At 43.7% G+C, this 19,537-nt stretch overlaps 1 protein-coding gene across 5 annotated transcripts in view; it reads right to left on the bottom strand.

The window, feature by feature from the left end:
* TRPM6 (transient receptor potential cation channel subfamily M member 6) overlaps positions 1–19,537 on the bottom strand; it is a 186,769-nt gene that overhangs the window by 98,907 nt on the left and 68,325 nt on the right. For all 5 annotated transcript variants that reach the window (XM_066367977.1, XM_066367980.1, XM_066367978.1 and 2 more), the window contains 6 exons: positions 18,053–18,177; positions 13,717–13,888; positions 6,354–6,522; positions 4,806–4,929; positions 2,591–2,663; positions 1,970–2,070 (listed from right to left, as the gene is read on the bottom strand). In XM_066367977.1, the coding sequence (XP_066224074.1) occupies positions 1,970–2,070; positions 2,591–2,663; positions 4,806–4,929; positions 6,354–6,522; positions 13,717–13,888; positions 18,053–18,177 (764 nt within the window). The remainder of the gene's footprint in view (positions 1–1,969; positions 2,071–2,590; positions 2,664–4,805; positions 4,930–6,353; positions 6,523–13,716; positions 13,889–18,052; positions 18,178–19,537) is intronic.

Raw genomic sequence — 19,537 nt, 5'->3', positions numbered from 1 at the left:
ATCATGCAATGCAGGAAGAAGAAAATTTCAAAAGAGTTATCATTAATATCCTCAGGAAAAAAAGAAGATATATCTGGTTTGCTGAGTGGATAGAGCGTCGGCCCAGCATGTAGCATAGATGAGAAGTGACCATTTGCTTCTGTTCCAGTTCCTCTACCCCTTCTTTCTCTCTTCCCCTCCTGCAGCCCAGTGGCTCGGTTGGTCCAGGGGTTGGCCCCAGGAGCTGAGGATAGCTCAGATGATTTGTGCACCTGCTCCAGACTGGGGTTGCCAGGTGGACTACAATCAGGGCACATATGGAAGTCTGTCTCTATCTTCGCTCCTCTCACTTAAAATATAAGTATTTTATATTAAAACATATGTATATATTTGTATTCAGTATGCTGTTTTTAAAAAAAATAAAAAAAGGGCAAAGAACAAATTTGCTCTTAGAAATTAGTAGTATGCTGCCAGAAACAAAAAGCTACCTGTAAGCCATGAAAATTAAAGTTGAGAAAATCTATCAACGAAAAGGCATATTAGAGAAATAAGATAAGATTAGAAGTGCAATCCATGGTTCAACATTTAACTAATAGGAATTCTAAAAAGAGAAACAAGAAAACGGGAGGAAGTTCTCCAGAACGAAAACACATGATCACTAAATTGAAATCATATGTTCAGTATAATGAATATAAAGACTCACAACTATACATACATTTGCAAAATCTCAAAACACTGGAAAAAGAGAAGAATAGTCACAAAAAATTAGAAAAAAAGAAAGATGTTTGCTTGTCAACAGCAATGCTGGGTATTAGAAGCTAAGCATCCAAAAATTCTCTAAAAGAATTACTTCCAATCTTGAATTTAAATATATTCAAACATTTAAGTCCTTCAAATCTTCTATAGTCCGTTTCTCAGTAAGATACTGAGGTACGCACACCCCCAAAATAAAGGAATACACCAAGAAAGAGGAAGGCACGAACTACAGGAAATGGGAGCCCTAACACAAGAGGGAATCCTCAAGACCCTGAGAGGTGATCCTCCAACATGAGGAGCAGCGGGCAACAGGTCCAGGTGCAGCAGTGAGGACCACAGACAGAGTGCTGCGCAGTCTCCAAAACTGATAAATCAGAAGACAGCAATATGACTTATAATTTAGAAATATGGAGGTTTATAAATATCAGAACAGTCAAAAATGTCAAAAGTACTTGGTTGTTGGGTTAGCAAGGAACTCCTGGATTTTTTAGTAGACATTTAGTACCATTTGATGTTTTAAAAAATGTGTATGTATTAGTTTGACCCAAAAATGATCTACCTATGGTATGGTCACAGCTATAGTTTTTGAAAACAAAATATTAATAGCCCTGGTCAGGTAGTTTAGTTGACAGTTCCATCCTGGTCAGAGAACATAGAAGAATCAACCAATGAATGCATAAAAAGATAGAACAAATCTATTTCTTTTTCTCTCTCTCCCTTTCTCTCTCTCTAAAATCAATTTAACAAAAAATGTTTAAATAGCAAGTTACAAAACACTATGTGAAGAAGAGATGGTATTTTAAAAAAAAGTAAGAAGAAATGTTAATAGTAATTATGATGACCACAATAGGTAATTTTTCTTCTGTCTCCTTTTCTCTGTTTTCACTAATTTCTACTATAGGTATTTATTACAATTTAAAGCAAAAAATAAAATAAATTTAAGCCTTAAATAACAATATAAAAATCTGACCATACAAAATATTTTTAAAATCCTCTGTCAGTCCTCCAACTTCCTTTGTCAGTTTTAATTAGTCTGCAGAGCTAGAGAAAAAAAATGATTTCAGGGAGGCAAAGAAAATGAGAGAAATATTCTCCTGATCCCTGGGCACCTAGCTACAGAGATGCCACCCTCACCTCTCCCAAACCAATTAATCTCTCCTGCAATTTCCTTTTTGCCCCTCCCTAACAAACCAACACAAAATAGTTTTTCCAAATAACTTCATTTTCATTATACCTTCCAATGTTGCCTATGTATTAGGATATGTTTCTTGGCAATATCCGTTCTGTCCCAAGCCATTGCCAGATTTAATTGTTCAGATGCTGATAAATTTGTGCCTAGAGTAAAAGAAAGAAACAATCATATAGTTTATTTAAAATGTCAACAAATAAAGCACAAAGTGCCATCTAACATGAGGCCCTGGCCAGTTGGCTCAGCAGTAGAGGCCCTGGCCAGTTGGCATGCGTGTGGATGTCTGGGTTCGATTACGGGTCAAGGCACACAGGAGAAGCGACCATTTGCTTCTCCACCCCTCACCCTTGCCCTTCTCTCTCTCTCTGTCTCTCTCTTCCCTTCCTGCAACCATTGGTTGGAGCAAATTGACCCCAGGCACTGAGGATGGCTCCGTGGCCTCACCTCAGGTGCTAAAATAGCTCTATTGCTAAGCAGTGGAGCAACGTCCCCAGAGGGGCAGAGCATCGCCCCATAGGGGGCTTGCTGGATGGATCCCTTTCAGGGCACATGCAGGAGAGTGTCTCTCTCCCTCTCTACTTCTCATTTAAAAAAACAAACACACAAACAACAAAAAAAAACCATGAGAACTATAAGTGAGGAGCAGCTGTAACCCTATCCACTCACCTTTTAGCAGAGCTGTTAGGATTGCTAAATCAAGGTCTTGCAGCTCCTCCGAATCAGCCTCAAATACGGTAATCTAGAAGTTGAAAAACAGAAAGCCATATATTTTGGGAACTAGCAAAAAATGTTTTCAAGAGGACGCACAAAATTTGTTCTTGAGCTAATGAATTGAGGGAAAACAATATTAATTTCAAAAATCACTCATAGTTAAAAAAAAAACCTTTTTACTAAAAAAATTTTTTTTACTTACAGAAAAGAAAAAAAATTGAGCAGGATAATGGAGAACTGTGGGCATGCAGAAAAAAAAATACCTAAAAAATTACATGTATCCTAGAAAAAACATATATAAAAAAACATTATTAATTTACTCTGCACATGTTATAAAAAGAAAGTCTGTGTCACCTGACTGGTGGTGGTGCAGTGGATAGAGCATTGACCTGGAGTGTTGAAGTCCCAGGTTTGAAACCCCAAAGTCACTGGCTTGAGTGTGGGCTCATCCGGCTTGAGCCCAAGGTCACTGGCTTGAGCATGGGGTCACTGGATCGGCTGGAGCCCCTGCCCAGTCAAGGTCATATGAGAAGCAATCAATAGACAACTAAAGTGCCACAACTATGAGTTGATGCTTCTCATCTCTCTCCCTTCTAGTCTTTCTTTGTCTGTCTCTCTCACTTAAAAAAAAAAAAAAAAAAGGAAGAAAGCAAGCCTGGGTCAGTTCCTCATGTAAAGGAAACCATTCCTCATTTTGAAGGAATACTAAATGAGATCCTTTTGTTCACCTAGTCTTAGAAACTAAGACTTTTGATTTTTTAATGAGAAATAAATCCTCAAGGATTTGTCCTCAAAAATAGTGAGGCAATAACAGTGCACCCAATGAGCAAGTACAACGGGCAGCACAGATCGACATCCCAACATCACAGTGTCCTGAGCATCTGGCATGTGCTCATTTTTTAAGACAAATAAAAATATTTATAATTAGAAAAGGTCTCCTGTTGTTAATTAACACATCTCAGGCTTTACAAATGAAGATATACATATTTAATATAATGGGAGAGCTGTTTGACAAAAAAGAGCCTCGACTGGCAACTTCTAGCCCCATATATGCCACTAACTAGTCAGCCTTGGGTAAATATCTAATGACCACTGACTCTGAGGTTCCTCACCCACTTGACAAGAGGTCCCACAAAGGCAAACACTATGCTTCCACAGTTCACACATCAGTCCCCTCCTTCCACTTAACAGCCCCTCTATGGACATGAATAAAATCAACCCTCAATTTTATAGGAGCTGAGAACTTAATTCCTATAAAAGGCAAAACCTTAGTTGCCTTCTCTAGTTCCCTCTTGATACAGTGCCACCACTCATTAGTAATTCTCTTTGATGACAGGAGGAAACAAATAGAAGAGTGATCTCCTTAATATGTCCTTCTCTTAACTTACTGATTATTGTAGGAATTATAAAATGTAGTAAGATCACACATAAGATTTCAAATCTGAGCTCAGGTTTCAGTTCTACTGTTTCATAATTTCAAGACTCTGGGTAAATCACTTTATCCCTCTAGGCATCAGCTTCATCTCTGAAACTGAAAGAAACAATCACTACCATACTGTACTCATTTGTTGGGCTATTTTGGGTAAAAAATATGTCTGAAAGCACACTGCTAATTGTAGATGTGGTTGTTATTTGTGTTGTTATTAAGTCAACTGAAGCCCCAAGATTTTTACACATATGTTTATCCACGGTTTGTCTAGCCTGAACTTATTCAATTGATTTTTTTGAGGCCAGTGGACTTTCTTTTCTAGTTCAGAGTATACAGTCATATTTCCCACTGCTGGGCTCCCTTAATGATGTCCTGCAGGGTTTCCTGGGGTGCTGGGAGGCAGTCATCAACCCAGCAGACTTGAGTTCACTTAAGACAAGGAGTCTTTAACCATGAACAGATTTATGTGTCAGTTTCACTAAACTTAACTGCTTTCATGTACTACTGCTATGCTATCTAAGTGCTTTTTCCTGGGTACAGTCGGGAATTAGACACAGGGGGTGGGAGGGTGATTAAGAAGCCAAGTTGTTCAACTAAGGGTCAAGTTCTGTAGAGTTATCTACAAAGTTAAAAATGTAAAACCGCACTCTTTAAAAAAATTGTGAAAAGAAACAATCAAATTGTTTTAAAAAAAAATAGCATGTTTTTAAGTCAGTTGAGTCATCACCTCATCATACTCACAAAATCCCTGTGTACCATGCACTCCATTAGAATCTGAAAGAGGTGCTTGGACTGTTTCAGACTAAAGTTGAAAGTGTTCTGAATCATGCACACGATATCCTCCTTCACCTGAGGACGAAGGGTCCTGGGAGAGAGATAAGTGACCATGATGACTTGGCACAATGCAGAGACAGGAACAAGTCAGTAACATCAGCACAAGAAAACCGACCTCTCCCTCTCCCTCTCCCTCTCCCTCTCCCTCTCCCTCTCCCTTTTCCTCCTCTCCCTAATCTCCCTCTCCCTCCTCTCCCTCTCCCTCTTCTCCCTCTCCCTCTCCCTCCTCTCCCTCTCCCTCTCCCTCTCCATCCTCTCCCTCTCCCTCTCTCTCTTCTCCCTCTCCCTCTCCCTCTCCCTCTCCCTTTCCCTCTTCCTCCTCTCCCTAATCTCCCTCTCCCTGTTCTCCCTCTCCCTCTCCCTCTCCCTCTCCCTCTCCCTCTCCCTCTCCCTCTCCCTCTCTTTACTCTCCCTCCTCTCCCTCTCCCTCTCCCTCTCTCTACTCTCCCTCCTCTCCCTCTCCCTCTCCCTCTCCTTCTCCAGACCTGAATGAGAAGGTTTCTGGGGGCATTTATGCCAAGGAAGAAATGATCAGGAAGCAAAGAGAAGTAGTCATGCCAGAAGTCTGAACTTGAAAGCAAGAACAGACTAATGTTCCACAATCCTGGAAAGAATACACTCTGGGGAAATATTCTCAAGCTGATCAATTTCTAGGGTGTGTCAATTCCCAGAAATTATAGGCATCATATTCTCAAAAAGGATCTGAAACCCCAAAAGTTTCAAGAAACACTCATCAGAGTAACTTAAGGAAAGGGAGAGATATAAAAGAATAAGGAAGGGGGTAGAAGGTGGAAGCAGAGAATTGAGAGCTGAAAGGGAGAGAAACTGTAAGGAAAGAATTATCAGAAGGCAGTTACAACATAAGCATGCATGTTTAGTAAGTAAATTAGCAGGGTCAGTATTTTAGTTCCTTAGCACTTTACTTACACAGTAGAAATAGCATGCATTAAAAATCAGAAGAATCACACTGACTATATAGGGTGGCTAGAGAAAAATTACCTTCTCACTTTAAAAAGGGGGAAAGAATTAAAACCTAAAATAAGCACAATATACACTATATAAGTGTCAGGATGTCTATTTCCCCAATTTCTGCTATTTTTACTAATGGCCAATGAATTTGAAGGTGATCTGGGACCAACACTGCTCACTGCAGAATTTTTTCAGCTTTAATGGCCATTTGCAGGAGCATCTCCTCCCTCATTCTCCCTGCAAATGCTTCTTCAAGAAGCCCAGACAAGGCTCAAGCATCCCTTAGAGGCAGATCATTCCTCGGCTAAGAAAAGAGCAAATCGCATTACTGGAGGGTATTTTGATTAATAAGTATAAGCACTACTGAAAGATGAATTCCAGTCTCTACTTCTCTGTGGGATATCCATCCCACATAAACGCAGAGCTTAAAGAACTTAAGTGAAAAAATATTCACCGCAGTTTCAAAAGTGACAGTCAACAACTTACCCTTCATCCGCCAAGTGTTTGTGGGTGAAGGCGAGGAGGTCGGCAGCCCTGCCAGTGCCTTCACACACCACCACAGGATGCTTGTCTCTCACAGTCTCGCACACCCAGGGGATGACATTGGGACCTCCTTCCACCACCAGCCCCACCATGGGCACGGCTTGTCTTGAGCCTATTTCAAGTGACAAACAATACCAAATTGTTACACAGCAACCCTATCTCAGCCCATCAGCTATTTTGATATACAGACACAAGTGTTTTAATCACCATATACATTCATTTTTTATTCTATCCACTCTTTCTTTTTGACTCAGGCTTGCATAGTTCAAGACAAGCCAGAAGCTTCCACTTGAAATAAAAGCATAAATTTGGTGAAAGCATCTTCAAGCTTTCACTGGCTTAAAAAAAAATAGCTAAAGGCTTTCAGTATTTTTATTTTTATTTTTTTGTTTTTTCTGAAGTGAGAAGAGGGGAGGCAGAGAGACAGACTCCCGCATGCACCTGAAACGGATCCACCCAGTATGCCCACTAGGGGGCAATGCTCTGCCTATGTGGGGCTGCTGCCCCGTTGCTGGGCAACTGAGGCAGAGGACATGGAGCCATTCCAGTGCCTGGGCCAACTTTGCTCCAGTGGAGCCTTGGCTGTGGGAGGGGAAGAGAGAGATAAAGAGAAGGGAGAGAGGAAAGGGTGGAGAAGCAGATAGGTGCTTCTCCTGTGTGCGCTGGCCAGGAATCGAACCCAGGACTTCCACACGTCAGGCCAAACACTCTACCGCTGAGCCAACCGGCCAGGGCCAGCTTTCAGTATTTTTTTAAAGAATTAGTAGTCTTCAAGAAATTTCAAATTCTCATTGTGGAAAATTTCAAACCTAAATCATTGTGGAAATTTTCAAACCTATCTGAAAGAGAAAAGAAGGATATAATGAATCCCAATGTATCCATCACTCATTTCTAAAAATGATCAACCTTTTGCCAATTCAATCAAATTTTTTTCTTTTAAGTGAGAGGAGGGGAGATAGAGAACTCCTGCATGCTCCCCAGCTGGGGTCTACCCAGCAACCCTCATCTGGAGCTGAGGCTCAAATCAACAGAGCTATCCTCAGTGCCTGAGGCTGATGCTAGGACCAATCAAGTCACTGGCTGTGAGAGGGAAAGAGGGAGAGAAGGGGGAGATGGAGGGAAAGAGAAGCAGATGGTCACTTCTCATGAGTGCCCTGACTGGGGATTGAACCAGGTATGTCTGTATGCAGAGTGTGAGGTCAGTTGGCAATGGGGGAAGGTCATGTGAGGAACCAGGTCCAGGGAGTTTTGGCTGGAACCACCCACATCCATGCCCGCCAAAAGAAACAGCCCAGGAGCACGTTGAAAAAGAACAACTGTCTGTCAACCAATGAAATTTTGCCACGTCATATCAACCCGACCACCCTACCAATGTATCATTTACCCCTGGGCAGGAGAATCCATGCAACTTCTCTGGCCCATTCTGCGGACCAGAGAACCTCATCCGATATGCGCTCTACTAAATACAGTTTTTGCTATTCCACACTTGGTGCCTATGCCCTTCTTTCTTCCTTAGCAGGGAAATACCTTACATTTGGTGTCGAAACTCGGGAGGAGCTTGAAGCCGGCTGGGGTCTCTCCTCTCCCCTTCCCTTCCGAGGAAGAACCAGGACCTCTGACCTCCCACCCACTTTGGCACATGGTGTGGTAAGTCCCCTGCCTCCAGCCTCCCCTCAGTTCCTTCCACCGAGACTCCCTGTCCGTAATCGCAGCTGTGTCAGGGACCTCTTATCTGTTCCGAGTGTATGTGTGCCCTTGGAGATGTCCCGGACACATCCACTCTACCTAACCATCAGGTGGCCAGAGCTTGAGTTGAGGGACACCAATTCTCATCTCTCATTACTCCAAGACTGAGGGTGGCCATAGAGGCACAGGAATCTAAACCTGACTCAAAAACACTCCTGGAGTTGCCTTATCCGGAATCTCTCCCCTCTCTAAAGAAGAAGAAACTGATCTTCTTCTCCAATGTGGCCAGGCCACAGAACCCACTGGATAATCGAACCAGGTGGCCTCCTGAAGGGACTTTTGACTTTAACACCTTCACCAATTTAACTATTGCCACAGAACTGGGAAATGGTTGAAGATCCCTTACATTCAGGGCTTCTAGTATTTGCGCTCCCCTCCTCATCTCTGTGCCGCCTGCTCTACGGCGCAGGCCCTTTTTGGCCAGAGAAACCTCAGCTAAACCGTCTACTCCTGATCTTTCCTCCTTCGCTGACCACCAACTCTCTCCGCCTCCTGCCCGACCCTGGGGGGCGCCCCTTTCTCCGGACCCCTCTCTGTTCCCTCTGTGGACCTCTTCTGCTCAGGTCTCTTCCCTCCAGGAATCCCCTTCTCCTGCCGACCAGGAGCCCCTCCCTTTTCTGCTGTGTTCTTAAGCCCCTCCCCCATCAGGCCCTCCTCCACCAGCCATTGGCCCTCACCCAGGTTTGCAGGGCTCCTGACCCCACGGCCCAGCCCCAGTCTTCTTGCAGGAAGGCCTGACCCTGAACTGCTTCTGGCTCCAGCGTTTCCAGCCAGATCTGGGTTCCACGCTCCCCAGAAGCCCCCCTCCTCTTATTCCCAACCCCCAAGCCCCTATCCGAGACCTGATAAACATGGCATTTAAAGTTTTTAATGGTCGTGGCTAATAGGAAAAGGCCGAGGCTGCTCACCAGACCCGAGGAGTTACCTTCTGCTGCACGCTTGAGGCCCCAGCCGGCTTCAAGCTCACTGTCTTCTCCAAACCCAGGCTCTTGTGGCAGCCCTGAGGCCGGCAGAGCAACAGGGGCAAGGCATAGGAGGTGCTTGACCCAAATCCGGGCCGCAAAGAGGAACCCCACCAGGAACTACTTTAAATGTGGCAAAGAGGGTCACTGGTCCTGGCAGTGCCCCTGCCCAAGGCCGCCCACTAAGCCCTGCCCTGACTGCAAGCAGCCTGGTCACTGGCGGAGCAATTGGTCTCTTTGGGCAACAGGCTCTTCCTCAGCAAAGGACAAGCCACCCAAATGAGAGGCCAAGCCAGCCAGGCAGGCCCATTGCTTGAACTCCTAGGCCTCATGGACGACTGACACAGCCCAGACTCAAAGACCCCTATCACCCTCGCCAGCAGATAGCAGGTAAGTCATCTCATTTCTTGTGGACACGGAGGCTACCTTCTCTGTTTTTCCATCACACTCTGGACTTCTAGTTCCCCCACAGGTCTCGGTTACGGGAATGGATGGGACCCCTTCTTTTCCCCTTTGCACACCACTCCTGACATGCAGTTTGGATGGAATCCCCTTTTTCACATTCTTTCAGATTCTTTCTTTCCTAGGTCTAATAGGCTTCTTTAGACACTGGATTCACAATTTTGCTCTCTTAGCCAAACCCCTCTATGAGGCTGCAAAACAGACTCCCACAGGACCTATCACATCCCCCAACGCCATCAAAAGCGCTTTCTCTACCCTTCGAGATGCCCTCATCTCCTCTCCCCCTCTCGCTTTATCTGACCCCCGATGCCACTTCCACCTTTTCACTGATGAAAAGCACGGTAATGCAGTTGGAGCACTGACTCAAGCTGTGGGGCCTACATACCTTTCCATAGCATACTTCTCTAAACAACTGGACACCTCTGTCAGAGGCTGGCATCCCTGCCTCCGGGCACTGGGCACAGCAGCCGAACTCACCAAGGAGGCGACTGAGCTCACCCTTTCTCAACCCATCACTGTCTTCTCCTCCCACAGGCTCACCAACCTCCTTTCGCACAAATCTCTTTCTCTGTTAGGTCCTTCTTGCCTACAAGAATTTCACCTCCTGTTCGTCGAAAACCCTTCAGTCACTCTTTTGCCCTCTCCCCGACTCAACCCAGCCACTCTACTGCCAGCTCCAACGACACTTCCGGAACCCACCCACTCTTGTACAGAGCTAATAGATTTCCTCAGCAGACCCGGAGATGGATTATCAGATTCTCTTTTAAAAGATCCAGATCTAATACTCTGTAGATGAGAGTTCTGTACAGGGACCCAATGGACGACAACGACGGGCAGCCTATGCAGTGGTCACCATCTCCTCTACCCTAGAAGCCCAACAGCTGCCAGAGGGCACCACCTCCCAGAGATCTCACGCGGGCACTCACTCTGGCCCAGGGAAAATGCGTAACCAAATATACTGACTCTAAATATGTTTTTCTTATCACCCACAGCCACTCTGCCCTCTGGAAGGGAAGGGGCTTCCTCACTACCAGGGGCTCCCCCATAATCAATGCTACCCTCATTTCTAAACTTTTGCAGGTATTACAGCTTCCTACTGAGGTGGCCGTGGTACATTGTAGGGGCCATCAAACCTCTCAGGACCCGGTGGCCTTGGGAAATGCTCGGGCCGACGTGGCGGCTCAAGACCTCACCCTGGGAGCCTCCTCTACTCCTCTCATGTTTCTCTCCACCTCCTTGAAACCTTCCTACCTCCTAAGAAGAACAGACCCTCCTCAGAAAGGGTGGGGACATGTGCAACCAGGGATGGATATTTCTGGGAGACAGAATTGCCCTACCAAAAGGATAAGCTGAAACTTCCTTTCTGATAGCCACTGTTCCTTACTTATAGGACCAAAAGCTCTCTATCAATTCTTGCAACCACCCTTTTTCTTCCCAGGCCTCCAGCAGACTATCGAAAAGGTACATGCAGCATGCACTGTCTGTTCCAAACCCTGTACACAGGGGGACTCCGCCCCCGCTTCGCTACTCATACACTGAGGGGGCACATGCCAGACCAAGATTGGCAAATTGACTTCACTCATATGCCCCCTCACAAAAAACTCCATTATCTCTTAACTTTTGTTAATACCTTTCCAGGGTGGATAGAAGCCTTTCCCACCTCTAGAGAAATGGCAGACATCGTTGCCTCCATTCTCATTGAACGTATCATCCCACAATTTGGACTGCCGACTACCATCCAGCAGACAACGGCCCGGCCTTCACTGCCCAAATAGTCCAGCAGGTTGCCACCTCTCTCAACATCACCTGGAAGCTCCACATACCCTATTACCCTCAATCGACAGGTAAGGTGGAAAGGGGCCTATGGCATCCTGAAGGGTCAGCTAACTAAACTTCCCATCGAGACCAGATTCTCCTGACCAAACCTCCTCCCTCTGGCACTCACTAGAATCAGAGCAACCCTGTGAAATTCCACTGGACTCAGCCCCTTTGAGCTGGTTTATGGTAGACCATTCCTAATCAATCACAACTTACCTGTCAACCCCCCTCCTCTTGCCACCTACCTCCCCTTTCTTTCTTTACTCCGCCATCTTTTCAGGGAACACATGTACCGGACCCTTCCTCCCACAGGGGGTCCAGTTGAAGCACACCCAGCAGTTTCCCCTCCATCCAGGAGACAGGGATCTTCTGAGGGAGCTCCAGCCCAAATCCCTACAGCCCAGGTGGACGGGACCCCATACGGTAATACTGACTACTCCTACTGCAGCCAAGTTCCTAGGGCAAACACCTTGATACCATGTCTCTCGCCTCAAGCTTGCCCCCATGCAGGACCGCTGGAAGTCGGAACCACTGGGCCCCACTTACCAAAAGGTTGGGCCACCAAAAGGTTGGGCCCTGCAGATCCTCCTGTTACTCCTGTCCCTCCCACTGGGAACCTGCCGCCAGAATGAATTAAAGCAGGGAGCAATGCTGTTACTATATCAATGAGACTGGCCTGATGGAAGAAAACATCAATGTCCTCAACCATCTGCAAGAGAAACTGCGCAAGGACCTCTCCTCCTACAACCCGCTTAACTCCTGGTGGCAGTCACCCATCCTCACCTGGGTTGCCCCTATCCTAGGTCCTCTTCTAATTATCAGCATGTTACTCATGTTTGCTCTCTTTCTTAAATTCTTACAGGGCCACATCCGCGAGGCTTCTCAAGTCATGGTCAAACAGATGCTCCTACACCCATATACGCGACTCCCCTCAGCGCCACCTCCTTCCGACCTCCCTTCCCCACGACGCCCCTAACCAGCAGGAAGTAGCCAGAGGAATAGCAGGGCCCCTATCTAACAGAAAAGGTCAGAATGTGAGGTCGGTTGGCAATGGGGGAAGGTCACATGAGGAACCAGGTCCAGGGACTTTGGGCTGGAACTACCCACATCCATGCCTGCCAAAAGAAACAGCCCAGGAGCACTTTGAAAAAGAATGCCTGTCTGTCAGCCAATGAAATCTCGCCACATCATATCAACCTGACCACCCTACCTACGGACGCTATAAATCCCCCCCTCCCCCCGCGGGAGAATCCGTGGACTTCTCTGGCCCATTCTGCGGACAGAGAACCTTGTCCAGGATGCGCTCTACTGAATAAAGCTTTTGCTATTCCACCCTTGGTGCCTACGCCCTTCTTTCTTCCTCAGCAGGGAAATACCTTACACAGAGCCAACACTCTATCCACTGAGCCAACTGGCCTGGGCCAGTTTCATGCATTTTATATTAAGAAAACAGTTTGACAGATGTGGATTCCTTTGTCCAAGGTCACAGGAAGTAAATGACAGAGCTTTGATCTCTGCCTCACTACATTCTGCTGCCTCAGGGGATCAAAGCCCAAAACTCAAAAGACAATCAGCCTTTCCCAGACAAAAGTCAAAGGCTGAAAAGAATTGTGCCTCCCAGGGCCTTCTTCCTCCTAGGCTCTGGGCTCCAAAAGATGGAGGATATCATGGAAAATTTAACTCATCAAAAGAGGCAGCAGCCCAACTCCTGCTGCATCATGAAACGTCTCCATTTCTCCAGGCAGCACCCAGCCTTCCTGCCCCCTTCATGGAGCCCACCTCTCCACTCTAGGATGTTCAATGAATCGGGCCCTCCGCTCACCTCTCCCTCCATAGATACTACCAAAATGGCCATCTCAAAGCACTCCCATGAGCAGGACACCACATGGACACCTTCAATGGTCCCTATTTCTAAAAGCTCTGTCTTATTTCAACCTCTTTCCTGTTGGGGGCCACCCCACCCACATATGAAATGTCCTCTCTCCCAACTATCAAAACTCACAGCCCCAGTCCTCCCAAGCCAGTCTCCTTACTGCTCTTCAGCCATTCCCATCCCCCCTTCATCCAACCCTAACACAACTGGAGCTCTGCTAAACTCTCCACTCTTCCACAAACCCTCCCCTATCTATATTGTCCCCAAGACATTTTTTTCTGTCTCCTGACTGTTACCCACAACCCTGTACCACCTCACACCCTGTCACATACATTAAGGCAGGGGCTGACTGGGACCTCTCCGCTCTGTACAGATGACAACAGAGCACCTCGCTCCACAGCAGGACCCCATCCAGGACCTGTGGCTGGACCCATGTGGTACTCACGGCTGTGTATTTTCTGCAGAGAGAGGTACTTTTCCAGGTTCCGTCTAAGTATCATCTCATTTCCATACTTGCCCACAGTTCCATCATCAGACAGGATGAAGTAGGAGTGCATGCTGTTGAGAGTAGTGAGCTTGCTGAGGGGGTTTCCCAGAGTCTGGTACAGGCACACCACCTGCAAGGTCAAGGCAGGGTCAGAGCTCAAGATCCTTCCACTGCTCCAAAGGCCTGTCTCTGCACAGAATTCAGAATTCTGGCTGAGGTTAAAAAGCACAACGTGCTGCCAAGAGCAGTATTTCTCAAGCTATCTGTGGTAAAGGATCAATTTGTTCTTTATTTTTAATTTCTTATTTTTTATGTCCTACTATGTACAACTAATATGCAGTTCTGCTCATAAGACTCAGTGATCAGTTCTGCTCATGAGACTCAATGGTGCAAGTTCAGCAACACTTGCATACCCCCTGCTCAGCAAGATAAGACATCCAAGGCCATGTGATTTGATGTCACAACCCTGTCACATTGATAAAAATAGTTCTAAATATTTATTTGCAATTTCAGTACTCATCTGATTTCAAAGATTAAAACACAGTTCAAGAATCAGCATCAGTATACAAACCACATCCCTGCCCACAAAATATGCCTTAGTCTTAGTAGATCTATTCCAGAATAATATTTTGACATGAATTTTTTTCAAGTATTCCAAACGAGATGAAGAGTGACAGCCAACCAAATGCTAATTCATTCTACATAAAACATCTAGATCTTTATTAACATTTATCGACTCTTCCTGAAGCTATTCCAATTCTTATTTGTTTTTTGAGATGAGAGGACAGGATTTAGAGTCAAGCTTAAGTCCAGACTCTTCTTACTAATTCTTGGTAATCCCTAAATTCTCAGACTGATTTTCTTCATATATAGATGAAGATGATAATTTCTACATCAAAAGGGTGTTGTGAGGTTTGAAAGAAATAATGAATATAAAAAGCACTATAAACTTCACAAACATTATTCTTTAAAAGTTATCTTTCTAATTCCCAAGGATAATGCTGAGGCTAGAAACCAAAAAGAAAATAGTTGATAGATTTAACACATACTTTTAATTTATGGAATAATGGTCATAAATTATATAAAATAAAAACTGGGGGAAATGTAGCATGACCAACAAAAATGTAAATAGACTGAATCACAATATAAAAGGTGCTTCAAAATATAATAACTATAATTGAAAATGCACAAAAAAAGCCACATGAAACAATGTTGAACCTCACTAGTAATCAAAGAGAAGTAAATAAGAACAATTAGGTATTATTTTATATCTATCAAGATGGTAAATTTTTTTCAATGGCCAGAATACCCAAGACTAGCAATGAAACAGAGAAACAGGCATCCCCACATACACACACCCTGTTGGTAGGGATATAAATTGTTACTACCTTTCTGGAAGTCAATGAGTCACATTTTTTTGTTGTTGTTTTGTTTTTTTGTTTTTTGTTTTGTTTCTTTTTTGTATATTTCTGAAGCTGGAAACTGGGAGAGACAGTCAGACAGACTCCCGCATGCACCCGACCAGGATCCACCCGGCACGCCCACCAGAGTGATGCTCTGCCCACCAGGGGGCGATGCTCTGCCCCTCCAGGGCGTTGCTCTGCCGCGACCAGAGCCACTCTAGCGCCTGGGGCAGAGGCCAAGGAGCCATCCCCAGCGCCCGGGCCATCTTTGCTCCAATGGAGCCTTGGCTGCGGGAGGGGAAGAGAGAGACAGAGAGGAAGGGGGGGGGGGGGGGTGGAGAAGCAAATGGGCGCTTCTCCTATGTGCCCTGGCCAGGAATCGAACCCGGGTCCCCCGCACGCCAGGCCGACGCTCTACCGCTGAGCCAACCGGCCAGGGCCTGAGTCACATTTTTTAAAGATAGATACCAACTAAGCCTAAGCATTTCACTTTGAGAATTACTTTGAAGGAAATAAATCCAGCTAGCTTCAAGTGTTTATTTATGTTATTACAACTTTAATGTCATTTTTGTAAGAGTGAAAAACAGGTAATCACCTAAATGAACAAGGATCCAGCACTGGTTAAATAATTTAGAGTTCTTTAATACAGTAGAATATTATGAGGCATGAAAAATCAAAATGCTTTCTTAGCCCCCAGAATTTGGCCTGTTAAAACTATCTTCCACTAAAAGAAGCCTGGCCACTTCTCTAGGAGCAAAAAATATATACAATGAGCCTGGAACATTTTCACACCAAAATGTAAGGAAGCTAGGAGAAATTACTATAATTATGTTAAAAAAAACTGAGGAGACAACTTGAAAAGGCTCCACTGAGCAAAAGGAGACAATTTGAGCATGGCTAAGAATAATAACTGTAATGGAATGAAATATACCAAATATATTTAAATTCATGAATAAAAAAAACAAACAAACTCATGGTTCACCTTAGAGGATGGTAGATAGCCAACTCATTGTTTTGTAAACCGGCAAATAAAGAGAAAGAGGCAAGCATGTATTCTGTCCTCTCCTACACAATGGTACTACAAGGTAAACCAAGTAGTTCGTAAGAAAATGTTTTTCTCTATAAAGTGTTTAACCTAATAATTGCAGAAAGAACACTATAATCAATATCAGCATTTTTAACCCTCCTGAAAGAATGTGTGTAGGCAGGGACATACTAGAAGAAATTATCGTAAGTTTCCCGGGAAGGCTACATCTCCTGTGGCATAGACTTGCACAAATAGAACCTGAATCTGATCATACTTTTTGATCAAACTACCAACTTACAAGAAAAACAGAAAACAGAGAAATAGACTAAACCCCACTACAAGAGGTTAAATCTGTAAAGTCCAAACTGTGGGAAACTTTTCAGGACAAATTACTCAGTTTCTTCAACAAATTGCCAAAAAGGGGGGGGGGGGGTGATGGAGGGAAAATCTATAGATGAAAAGTGATTAAAAGTGACTCAATTAAAAAAATAAGTTACTCAAGAGACATAGCAACTCATCGTGATGCAGGGACTTATTTTGGATAAAGAAATCAAACAACTAAATAATAATGAGACAAATCAAGAACTTGAAGACAGACTGAATATTGGGTGATATTTAGGAATTGTTAATTTTTTTAGGTATAACAATGGAAATGTGGCTATATTTTTTAATTGTCCATATATATTAGAAATACTTATTTAAATATTTACCAATAAAATTATTTAATGTCTGGAATTTGCTTCAAAATAATGGAGGGAGGGCCCTGGCCGGTTGGCTCAGTGGTAGAGCGTCGGCCTAGCGTGCAGAAGTCCTGGGTTCGATTCCCAGCCAGGGCACACAGGAGAGGTGCCCATCTGCCTCATGCACTAAAATAGCTTGGTTGCCGAGCAGCCGCAGATGGGCAAAGCATCGTGCACTAGGGGCTTGCCAGGTGACTCCTGGTCAGAGCATATGCAGGAGTCTGTCTCTCTGCCTCCCTGCTTCTCACTTAAGAAAAATAAAGGAAAAAAAAGAAAAATAACTATGTTAAATAGTTAAGCTAAAAAACAGATTCACAGTAGTGGGTTTGTTGTTACTTTTTTTACATACAAACTTTTTTACTATACATATTCACACATACAAACAAAAATTCTGTAATAATGCACACCAAAATATTAGCAGAAGTTATCTTTCTTCTTCATATCCTTAGTAATATCTGAGATTTTTACCAAAAATATCCATTAGTCATAAACATAATTAGGTAAGTCTATTCCCTATAGAAAGACAAATAGATAGAATCAAATAATACACAGTAATGAATGAAATAGAGAATTCTATGCGATGAGGGAGAAAAGAGCCAAATCACAAATGTTTCTGTTTCGCTACCTGTATACCATTGCCAGAAGCTTGGCTATTACTCTAAGACAGGATCCACTGAAGGTTTTTTCACAAAGGAATAGCATGATCTCATTTATATTTTAGAAGAGTCATTCTGGCTCCTGTGTTTAGAATCAATTGTAATAAGATACAAGGATGAGAGTAGGGAAGGTTATTATAATCATCCAGGTGACAGAAAATGGAGGCTTGGACCTGCTCAGTAACAGTGGAGGAATTGAGAACAGGTCAGATTCTGGCTATATTTTTAAACTAAAGCTGATGGATCAAGACAGAGATTATTCCAGGATGAGTCCAAGGATTTTCCCTTAAGCAACTGGAAAGATGAGTTTGTTATTTTCTAAGATAGGGTAAGGGAGGTAGTAGGCAGTCAGGAGTTGCTTTGGAATATATTTCATTCCAGATGTCCATTAGATATCTAGGGGTAATGCTGACTTGTCAATTGGATATATGCTCATTGTCATTTGTTGTGAAAGTATTGTCTACTTACATTTTTTCCAATAAGATCTCTCTGGTTCTCAATGACACCCCAAGGAAGGATTCCAACTGTCCAGATTTTTCTCAAGCACTGGGAGAAATGGGCTTTCAGGGCATCCCCAACATGTTTGGACACTCCTAGGAACAAGCAGTTTAGAAGTCAAGCTGTAACTCACAAATCATACAAAAAGCATGACTCCCAGAAAAAGAAAAATAAACAAGTACATGCAAAAGGCCATTGTTAGGAAAAGTTGTTGACACAGTGGATTCAGTTTCTGTATCTTGGCTTCCTCTACTCTCTCTTGACACCTCTTATTCTTATCACTGAGCTCTTTACCGGAACAATTCTCCTTGCCTTATGGGCAGTTTCTGCTTATAACCTCAGCTTTACCCCCAGGCTTGCCTAACAAGAAAGTTCTGAGCCCAACCATGTAATCATGAATGCTCTAAAACTTATTTTTATCTAACCTTCTCTACTGTCACAGCGAAACATCCTTCAGATGTGCCCCTTGCTTCATTGAGGCAAATTATTTTAGTAGCTTTATATACACAAATATTCCAGATCTAATATGTCAATGTTTGCCCTTCTGGAATTAATAACAGTAACAATAATTACAATAGCCAACTCTTACCATGCACTAAGTGTTCTTTTAAGATGTGTTTATATGTATTTATACTTTCAGTAAAAACTTTCTTAGTCCATTAATCGATTTTATAGGAAAAAATTAAAGCACAAAGAAGTTAAATACCTTATAAAAGTTTATAAAATTGGTAATTTGTACAGCTTGGATTCCAACCCAGGATATTTGGTTTTTCTTCAGACTTTACTTTTAAGACCAGTATTAGAGTCAAAGTAAAGTTGAACATACAGGGAATTTCTAGAAACTCCCTAGTCCTACACACCCATAGCCACCCTTACCATGAACATTCCCCACCAGAGTGCTACATTTATTACAACTGATGACTCCATATTGACACAGCATAATTACCCAAAGTACATAGTTGGCAAGAGTTCACTCTTGGTATTGTACACGCTATGGGTTTGGAAAAATATATAAATGACATGCATTCACCATTACAGTGTCATAGAGAGTATTTTCACAGCCCTAAACATTCTCTGCTCTCTGCCTATTCACTCTGGCCCTCTCCCATCCCCAATTTAACCCCTGGCAACTATGGATCATTTTATTGTCTCCATAGTCTTGCCTTTTCCAGAACGTCATACAGTTGGAATAATGCAGTATGTAGCTTCTTAAAAAATTGGCTTAATCTGACTTTTAATCCCAACACTACATTGCACACCACTTATTTATCCTGTGTATAGTACTGACTCTGTATATAACATTAACACAGAAAGCCCTGCTCATTGCATGCACCTGATGCACAGTACCTAAATCATTTCCCTTTCTCTGCATCTTCTCCTCCAACCCGTCTTTTGCACTTCTCCCAGAGTCATTTTCTAGAATCAAAGTTCTAGACCAAAAGCACACATCAATAT

The sequence above is a fragment of the Saccopteryx leptura genome, chromosome 2 (assembly GCF_036850995.1).
Source record: "Saccopteryx leptura isolate mSacLep1 chromosome 2, mSacLep1_pri_phased_curated, whole genome shotgun sequence".
In the NCBI taxonomy this organism is placed as follows: Eukaryota; Metazoa; Chordata; class Mammalia; order Chiroptera; family Emballonuridae; genus Saccopteryx; species Saccopteryx leptura.
Note: the sequence above shows the minus strand (reverse complement) of the source record. Positions and strands in the feature narration are given on the sequence as shown.